Source organism: Tympanuchus pallidicinctus, unplaced genomic scaffold, assembly GCF_026119805.1.
Source record: "Tympanuchus pallidicinctus isolate F22 unplaced genomic scaffold, pur_lepc_1.0 scaffold152, whole genome shotgun sequence".
NCBI classification, from domain to species: domain Eukaryota; kingdom Metazoa; phylum Chordata; class Aves; order Galliformes; family Phasianidae; genus Tympanuchus; species Tympanuchus pallidicinctus.
In genome coordinates this window covers 24057-33371 of record NW_026294672.1, presented here as the reverse complement: position 1 = coordinate 33371, position 9315 = coordinate 24057, and the positions used below count along the sequence as shown (strand labels likewise).

The 9315-nt window shown below is 65.0% G+C and overlaps 2 protein-coding genes across 4 annotated transcripts; one reads left to right on the top strand and one right to left on the bottom strand.

Moving 5' to 3' along the window:
• Positions 1-79: 79 nt before the first annotated feature.
• Positions 80-6119, top strand: GLMP (glycosylated lysosomal membrane protein). Of its 2 annotated transcripts, XM_052676538.1 has the most exons (6): positions 80-415; positions 1258-1524; positions 2687-2869; positions 2950-3168; positions 4779-5056; positions 5561-6119. In XM_052676538.1, exons 1-6 carry the CDS (start codon positions 323-325, stop codon positions 5727-5729), a joined length of 1209 nt encoding a protein of 402 aa, XP_052532498.1. In that variant the 5' UTR covers positions 80-322; the 3' UTR covers positions 5730-6119. The 2 variants fall into 2 exon arrangements, with proteins under 2 accessions (XP_052532498.1, XP_052532497.1); XM_052676537.1 differs by lacking the exon at positions 80-415 and having other exon boundaries at positions 480-1524.
• Positions 6120-6586: 467 nt separating this feature from the next.
• On the bottom strand, positions 6587-9312 carry TMEM79 (transmembrane protein 79). 2 transcript variants are annotated; one of them, XM_052676540.1, is made up of 4 exons: positions 9219-9312; positions 7461-8285; positions 7111-7324; positions 6587-6958 (listed from the first exon to the last, which is right to left on the bottom strand). In XM_052676540.1, exons 2-4 carry the CDS (start codon positions 8185-8187, stop codon positions 6754-6756), a joined length of 1146 nt encoding a protein of 381 aa, XP_052532500.1. In that variant the 5' UTR covers positions 8188-8285; positions 9219-9312; the 3' UTR covers positions 6587-6753. The 2 variants fall into 2 exon arrangements, with proteins under 2 accessions (XP_052532500.1, XP_052532499.1); XM_052676539.1 differs by lacking the exon at positions 9219-9312 and adding an exon at positions 8809-9150.
• Positions 9313-9315: the final 3 nt, after the last annotated feature.

Below are 9315 nucleotides of genomic sequence, written 5' to 3'. Positions count from 1 at the left end.
CCCGTCTGCTCCCCTCCCTCCGTCTCTGCCATCTGTCCCCCATTTCACGTGTCCTCGTGTCCCCTGCCTGCTCCCCATCTCTCCTGCTCCGCATCCGCTCCCCATTACCCCGTTTTCTGAGCTGCCTTTCAGCCGCCTTTGGCTCCCCGTACTGAAGTTGTTGTAGGGAGTTTTAGCCCCGTTTCTCAGCAAGGCTCTGCGCTCGGCGGGTGAACGGTGCGCACCCGGAGGGTCCTCTACCTCCCCACCTCGGGAGGGGAGCGGCTCCTTTAAGAGCGTCCTCTTCCGGGAGGCGCGGCACCTTGGGGGGGGCGGTCACGTGATGTTCTGCACCGGAAGGAGAATGGCGGCGCCGGCGCTGGGCGCGCTGCTGCTGCTGCTGCTGCTGGGGGCGGCGGCGGTCGGCGGACGGGAGGTACGGGAGGGGGGGGCGGCGATCGGTCGGTCCGTCCGTCCGTCCTTCCTTCCCTTCCCTTCCCAGCGGGGAGCGCTGAGCCGGGAGGCGGTGACATTCGAGGCCTTTCGTCCTCCCCGATCCCGCGAATCGCGGCGCCCGTCCGTCCGTCTGTCCGTCCCTGCCTCGGTCCGTCTGTCCCTTCTTCTGTCCGTCCTTGCCTCGCTCTGTTCCTGCCTCAGTCCTTCCATCTGCGCCTTCATCCATCCCTGTCCTGCCTCCCTCCTTTCCTTCCTGTGTGCAGCCCTGCCTCTGTCCCTGCCTTGTTCTGTCTCTACTTCTGTCTGTCCATCCCTACCTCTGTCCATCTGTTCCTGTCTCCATCCACCCCTCCCTCGGTCCGTCCCTACTTCGGTCCGTCCCTACTTCTGTCCATCCCTGCCCCCATGCATCCCTACCCCAGTCTGTCTGTCCCTCCCTTGGTCCATCCATCCCTCCCTGCCTCTGTCCATCCGTCCCTACATCTGTCCATCCCTGCCTCCATCCCTCCCTCCCTCAGTCCGTCTGACCCTACCCCTGTCTGTCCCTACCTCCATCCATCCCTTTCTCGTTACACCCATCCCTACCCCAGTCTGTCTGTCCCTCTCTTGGTCCATCCATCCTTCCCTCAGTCCATCTGTCCCTACATCTGTCCATCCCTACCTCCACCCATCCCTCTCTCAGCACATCCACTGCTACCCCAGTCTGTCTCTCCCTTGATCCATCCATCCCTCCCTTGGTCCGTCTGTCCCTACACCCCTACCTCTCTCCATCCCTGCCCCTGTCTGTCTGTCCATCCCTACCTCGGCCCATCCATCCCACAGGTATCAATGCAGTACAACCCCGGTTGGAACGGTTCCTCAGTTTCCTCGGTCAACGTTCTGCACGTGCGAGCGGTGGGACGCGGCGACTCGCTGCACTACGTGTGGAGCAGCATCGGGGCCCCCTCGGTGCTGCTGGTGGCCACAAGCAGCCCCAGCAGCGCTCTGTCCATCGACTGGAGCCGCCTGCTGTCCCCTGCGCCCGCCGGCGCCGTGTGGATCGAGCCGCCCGGCAGCGTGGTGCACGCGGCTGCTGTTGTCTTCACCAAGGTATGGGTGGGAGGAGAGGAGCCCCAGGTGTGCGGGGTGCTGGTGGGTCCCCTCTTCCTGCTCCTGAATGAGTCCTGCAGCCCCAACGCCACGCGGAGCCGCGCGGTGATGCGGGGTTGGGTGAGGAGGAGTCCCTGCTCTGAGATGCCTCAGCTGGAGGTGGAGTTCTCAGTGCAGGGGAGACGGTTGGAGGGCCGCAGAAATGAGGGCTGGGATGGAATCCCCCCCCCCCAACTACTGCAGGTGGGGAGCTGAGGTTGTGCTGCCTGGAGAGGAGAGAGTTCTGGAGAGCTGAGAGCTGCCTGCAGGATGGAAGGGTGGGAGAGGGACGGGCTCTGCAGCAGGGCAAGGAGCAGAGGGGGGAGGTGGTTCCAGCTGTGTGGAGGTCTTCCCAGCAGTGGGGAGGCCGTGACACAAGGCTGCATGGATGCATACAGAAGCTGTGTGCTCCATTCCAGCAGAGCTGAGGTTGGGGATGGGGCTGTGAGCACTGGGGGGGGGGGGGCTGTGGGTGTCCCTGCTCACTGCTGAGGGAGAGCAGACAGCCTCTGGGGGTCCCAACAGTAATTCCCAGAGACGTGAAGAGATGACATCCGGAGCATCTCCTGTGCTGCAAACCAGGGGGGGTTGGCAGGGGTGAGAAGGGGACCATAGTGTGGGGAGGAACAATTGCATACAATGGTACAGGTGGGGCTGAGCTGCTGCAGGGGGGCCCTGCAGAAAAGGTCCTGGGGGTCCCGGTTGACCACGAGCCAGCGGTGTGGCACCAGCTCTGGTGGCCCCGAAGGCCAGTAGTGTCCTGGTTGGCTGACAGATGACCAGTGGTTGCCCACGAGCCACCCGTGTGCCTCGGTGGCCCAGAAGGCTGATGGCTCCCTGGGGGCACAGCCTGCAGAAGGGCCAGCAGGGCTGGGAGGTGCTGCTCTGCTCTGCTCTGCTCTGCTTGAGGAAGGCACAGCCGGAGCAGCGGGCAAACCGGGAGCTGCAGGGAGAGCCCTGAGGAGGGTGCAGAGCTGACCGGGGTTTTGAGCGCTGCCTGCTGGCAACGGGCCGAGAGCCCCGGGGAGCGACGGCTGGGGGGGGTCTGAGCGGTGCCGACGGATATCAGAAGAGCAGGGGGTCCCTGCGGTGCTTCCCAGCCCCCTCCCCTTCCTTCCCGCAGCTGTTTGAGTACAGCAAGGCCGATGCCTCGGAGGCGGTTTTCTACCCCTCGTACGATCTGTCGGACTTCTCCTGGGACAGCATCAACCGCACCGTGAACCACACGGCGCTGACGGCCGAACTTCGCGGCGTCCCCAACTCCGATCCCGGCGGCAGCTTCTCCAACGGCAGCCTGGCGTTCCGGGTACGGCCGGCGGGACGGGGACACCGTTCCGGAGAAGGGACGTCGCTCCCTGCCGTCCCTCTGACCCACACCTCCCCCAGGTGACGGCTTATGGAAGCGGCGGGCGCGACGGAGCGCCGCCCGGCCTCCTGCACACGGCCAACAGCTCCAAAGTGGAATTCGTCCTGGCCGGGGCGGCCCCGCGGGGCAACGGCTCGCGCTTTGTGCTGGAGGTGACCACGGTGCAGGAGAGAGGGGCGGCATCCAGGCTGCGCTCGGCGCGCTCCATCGACGACGAATACACCCCCACCATCTTCGAGGTGAGCGCGGGGTGGGCGCCGTCCCTTCGGTGGCAGTGAGGGCGCAGGGGTGGGGTGCGGTGTCCCCGACCACGGCTCGTAGAATCATAGAGTCACAAGGTTGGAAAAGAACCGTGAGATCGTCCGGTCCAACCGCCCTGCCGTCACCTCTGCCGCCAGCAGCACCAAACCGCATCACGCAGCTCCTCCTCCAGGCGCCTCTTGAGCGCTGCTGCCAGGGACGGCGGCTCCCCCACCTCCCTGGGCGGCTGTTCCACGCCTGACCGCTGAGAGAAAAAGTTCCTCCTCGCGTCCAACCCGAACCTCCTCTGCTGCGACCTGCGGCCGTTTCCTCGGGTCCTGTTTGGTACCTGGGAGAAGAGGCCAAAGCCCTCCTCACCCCAGCATCCCTTCAGGCAGCTGCAGAGCGCAGTCAGGTCTCCCCTGTGCTCCTCTTCTCCACGCTGAACAACCCCAGCTCCCTCAGCCGCTCCTCATCTTTGTGCTCCAGACCCCTCACCATTTCCTTGCCCTTCTCTGCACGCTGCAGGGCTTCAAATGTCTTTCCTGCAGTGAGGAGCCCAAAACTGAACACAGCACTGGAGGTGCGGCCTCCCCAGAGCTGGGTGCAGGGGATGCTCACCTCCCTGCCCCTGCTGGCTGCACCGTTTCCAATGCAGGCCTGGATGCCGTTGGCCCTTTGGCCACCTGGGCACCCTGTGGGCTCCTGTTCAGCCCAGCATCAACCAGCACCCCCAGCTCCTTCTCTTCTTCACACTCATCCAGCCGCTCATCCCCAAGCCTGCAGCGCTGCATGGGGTTGTTGTGCCCAAAGTGCAGCAGCCGACACTTGGCCCTGCTGAACCTCATCCCGTTCACCTCAGCCCAGCCTGTCTGAATCCCTCTGCAGGGCCGCCCTGCCCTCAAGCAGATCCACACCACCTCCCAGCTCGGTGCCATCTGCAAACTGAGGGCGCCCTCAACGCCCTCATCCAGGTCATCAAGGGAGATATTAAAGGAGATGGGCCCCAGCACCGAGCCCTGGGCACCACTTGAAATGGGAAATGACATTGCACACCATGTGTGTATGTGTGACATTGCACACCATGTATGTGTGTGTGACATTGCACACCATGTATGTGTGTGTGACATTGCACACCATGTATGTGTGTGTGACATTGCACACCATGTGTGTATGTGTGACATTGCACACCATGTGTGTATGTGTGTCACATTGCACACCATGTGTGTATGTGTGACATTGCACACCATGTATGTATGTGTGACATTGCACACCATGTATGTGTGTGACATTGCACACCATGTATGTATGTGTCACATTGCACACCATGTATGTGCTGTGTCACATTGCACACCATGTATGTATGTGTGACATTGCACACCATGTATGTGTGACATTGCACACCATGTATGTGTGTGTGTGACATTGCACACCATGTATGTGCTGTGTCACATTGCACACCATGTATGTGTGTCACATTGCACACCATGTATGTGCTGTGTTACATTGCACACCATGTGTGTATGTGTGACATTGCACACCATGTATGTGCTGTGTCACACTGCACACCTCGTACGTTCCGTGTCACATCGCCGTTCCCCCTCCCCAGACGCTCTCGCTGGTGGCGGAGTCCCAGAACGGCAGCTCTGCCCTCAGCTTCCTGCAATGGAAGGCGACGGCGTACGGCTCACGGCACCCAACGCGTGCGGACGGCATCCAGTGCCACGCCGGAGGGCTGCGTGCTGCCAGCGACCCCCGGCTCCGCTCCGCCGTCGTCCGCGCCTACTTTGGGGACGGAGCGGGCGGCGCCTACAGCGTCAGCGCCATCAACGTCTCCTTCGGCGGCGAGGACGGCGGCGCTTACCAGGAGCAGCGCTACCTGAGCTGGTGAGAGCGGGGCTCTGGGCGGGGGGTTCCGCGCTCGCAGCCCCGCGGCTCTGCGTGCTTTGCTGCCCGCGGCAGTGCGGAGGTTTGCGCTGTTTCCTCACCGCCCGCTGGCCGTGGGATGGCGCCTCCTGCTCGGTGCAGCATCCTGCCGTGACGGCCTGAAAGCCACGGAGGGAACCACCGCTGAATCGCAGCACGCTTGGTGTTGGAAAGGACCCCATCGATCGCCTCGCTGCAGCCGCACTGCCGGCAGGGCCGGCTCCCAGCATACCGAGCCGCTCGGAGCCCCGTGGCCCCGGGGAGGGGACACCCACAGCCCCCCCGGTCCCCGTCCCCGGAACTGGGACGGGGAGACCCGTCCCAGCCTCTCCCCGCTCTCCCAGTGAAGAATTCCTTCCTAACATCCGTTCTCAACCAACCCTCTCGTAGTTTTCAGCCATTCCCCCTCATCCCGTCACTACGCAGAGCTCCGTGCAGCTGATCCGTCTCGCTCCCTGCTTGCAGGTCTGCGCTGCTGGGCTTCGGGCCGCCACCCGAGGACACTTTTTCTCCCCTCATCGTCTCCATCGCGGCCACAGCGCTGGGCGCCCCGCTGCTTCTGCTCCTGCTGGGCGCTGCCGCGTTGCTCTGTGCCAGGAGGAGACGCTACAGCGAATACGAGCCCATCAACTGAGCTGCCGCTCGGCCCGGGGAGCAGGGAGCGATCGGAGCTGCTGCCGTCTTCACTTCTGGGGGCACCGGCGGCGGCCCCCCCTCGTGCTGCCGTGCCACGTTCTGTGCTGCTGCCTGCGCTGAGGGCGGTGCTTCCTTTCTTTCTGATGCACGCTGCCAGGGGCTGAGATCCCCGGCATCCTCCTCCTTTGGGGGGCACCTCGTGCTGAAGGCTGCCGCTACGAGAGTCGGCTCAGGACCGTTCCTCCTGCTGGAGCCATCGGGAGACCCCGGCTGACAGCAGGAGCTGCCGCCCTTCCGCTTTTGCAGCGATGGTTGGTGGCAGTGCTGCCTCACCTCCGTGTCCTCAACCACTGACTCGTCTTTGACCAAATAAAAGGGATTCCTTTTATTTGCCTTCCTGGGGCAGCGCTGCACCGTGCGAATTCAGGGGCGGCTTTTGGTGCGGCCCGAACCCACGCCGGCAGCGAGCCGTTCCTGCTCACCTTCCACGCAGCGCCTCCCCGTGGGATGCGGGGCAGATCGGGGCCGAAGGGCTCTGCCTTTACGTGAGGGATGTGGAAGCGGAGCTGTGAAGGCCGGCAGCGGCAGCCCAGCTTGGAGGAGCTCAGCGCGGAGAGCTGCGGGGCGCCCCGGTGCGGCCGGACGCCGATTTGTCCCAGCGCGGCAGCCCCAAACCTTCGGCCGTTGAGCCGCTCCCCGGGGCAGGGCACCAGGCAGACCGGTTTGCGAGGCCGTGCTGAACCTCCGCCAGCAGGAAGGAGTGGAGGAGGGACGCTGGGTGGCGTCGGCCGCGCAACCACCAAGGACCGGGAGAATCCCCCCCCGCCCCCCATCCCCAAATCAGCCGCGGAGCCGTTCAGCTGAAGGGCTTTATTGGTCCCAGGAGGAGCTCTGGCAACCCCCGCCCTCATCCTGAGCTCACTGATCCTCCTGCTCCCCACCTCATGGGGGGTGCGCTGGGAGACCCACGGAAGAAGTGCAGCCCCGGGATCTGCCCCCCAACCCAGGGCTTGCAGGGAGGCTCAGCCCCAGTACCGCAGTCTGGCCCTGCTCTGCCGGGAGCTCTCCTCGGGCTTCGCCGTCGCCACGGCCAGGAGGTTCTCAGGCTCCAGGACAAACATGTTGTACAGGTTCCAGAGCAGCATGGCCAGGAGGGGCAGGAAGGTCATGGCGAAGCCGAAGGCGCGGAAGGAGCGTCCAAAGGCGTAGGAGAGCCAGTAGATCAGCCTGCAGGGGGGGCGGGGGGCTCAGCTCGGGGTGCTGGGCCCAATGAGAGCCTGCTGCGGGAAACGGGATGGGGCGAGGACAAAGCGGCCCTTCCCCGGTGTGGGCACGGCGCAGCTGTCTGTGAGCCGGATGTGGGGGAAGGAAATGCTTACCGGGAGATGGCAAAGAGCCCTGTGAAGAGGGGGATGAGCTTGAGGAGCTCCTGCTGGAGGTATGTGGCCAGCACGGCCACGTTGAAGAAGTAGAGGATGAAGAGTTGGACGGACTGGGAGACGTAGGTCCGATGGATCTCCACCTCCCGCTGCAGCTTTCCAAAAGGCTCCAGCGCCGAGGAGCAGAGGCGTGAGATGCCGCTGACGATCATCCCTGGGGGGGGGGGGAAAGAGAGAGGTGCGCTGGTGAGACGCAGCAGGGTGGGAGGAGCAGCGAAGAGCTCAGCCCCGGCTCTGCCCGCCGCCCCCTGGGTGACCCCCGCCCCCAGCACTCGGGCCCAGCAGCTCACCCAGGACGATGGGGACGGTGGCGAAGGCAGCGCAGCGCAGCGTGTAGACCAGCCGTGTGCTGACGGTGGGCAGGAGCGGCGCGTCGAAGGGCAGGAAGATGTAGGCGCCGTAAATGAGGCAGGGGCAGAGGAACAGAGCCCCCACCACCGAGGCCACAGCCTTGAGGGTGGCGCTGCTGCAGAGCCCGGCACAGGAGCGGCACGGCCCCTCGGCTGGCGGCTTGGCTGCTTGCCCCTCAAAGATCAGCGGGCCCCGGAAATGCGAGGGGCCGGCAGGGAGGAAGGCCTGCTTTGGGAGGACGCTGTTGGGTCCGTCCCTGGGGGGAACACAGCCCCCCCTGCCCTCCTCCCAGGGCTGCGGGATGGGCTGCTGCTTCTTCTTCTGCTCCCCGGGTGTCCGCTCGATGCAGTGGGGGTCAATGGGCACAAAGACGTGCGCTGCCATCACGGGAAGCCCGGGATCTCCCTCCCCATCAGCCTCAGGGGGGGGGCAAGCAGGAGTTCCCTCTTCAGGGTCATCATGGGCCCCCTCGGGGCTCGAGCGCCTTTTGGTCTCTGTGGGTTCCGGCTGCCCCCGCGCGCCATGCTGGCGCTGGTCCCACAGCAGGGTGGCATCAGGATCCCCGCGATGATCATCTGGGGCTGAAGGATCCGCATCTGGGGCCGCTTTCCCCAGCTCCAGCAGAGCCACCTCCTCCAGGGGCAGCGTGGGGTCGGCAGCAGCCATGGGGCGGCGCGCTCAGTGCTGCCAGGGGTTGGGAAGCAGCTCTTCCGTATTTCAGGGTGTCAGGACAGGATTAGGCTCCCATCCCCGCCGGCTTCACCCTGTGCAAGAAGAATGGGGACAGGTGAAAAGATGACAGAAATGAGAGGCTTGGGGTTACGTGCACGGCCGGGCAACAACAAGGAGGTTCCACCCGCCACGCTGCCAAACAGGGACAGCAGAGGAACTGCCCTCACCCTGCCGAAGTGCCCCAGGGTGTCTGGCTGAGGGGGGGCCGTGCGGCTCCAATGCCAAGAAGCAGCAGAGATATCAGTATAGGACGTGCAGGCAGGCCCATAGCAGGAAGCCAGAGTTAGGCTGAGGGGCTGCGTTGGCTGCCTTTGGAGGCCAAGGGGGGCTCTGGGGCGGGAGGAGCTGCGCAGAGCAGCGCCCTGAGGCACAAATCCCCCACTCTGCGTCGGGAGTCCCAGTTTTCAGCCCACCCCGCGCCATGGGATGGGAACAAGGAAAATCCCGCTCCCCCTTGCAAACGTCCCCGTCCCCCCCCCCCCCAGAAGGCGCTCAGGGCCCAAGCTGAGCTCCGTGCTCGGCAGCCCCGATGGCGGGGACGCGGGCGGCACTTACACGGAGCGGAGCTGAGGGCGGCGGGGCCGCGGCCTGCGGAGCGCTCCGAGTCGGCCCAACTCCAACCTGTCGGACAGGTGGGCCGGGCGCAGCGGCCTCACCCAGGCGGGGCCGAGCCCATGGGCGCGGGGTGGGGCTCGGGGCCGGGCCGGGACTTCCCCGGGGTCTGACGGGCCCGGAGCGCCGCACGCGGCGCTGCTTTTCCCACTTCGCGGTTTTTTTGAGAGGTTTTTGAGGGTTTTTTCCCTCGGGTCTGTGGGAACGGAGGGCCCCGGCGGGCGCCCCGAGGGGCTGGGAGGCCTCAGGCGGCCGTATCCTGCAGGGTTCCGCCCGGGGCGCCCACAGCGAAACGCGGCCGCGGGAACGGGCGTCCGGCGCCTCGGCTCGACCCCTGAAGGCCGCGCCCATACCGCTCACGGAGTGACGCTGACGCAGCCGCCATCTTTGCCATCACTAAATATTGGCACGGAACTCTCGCGAGATGAAGCCCCGACGTGTCCGCCATGT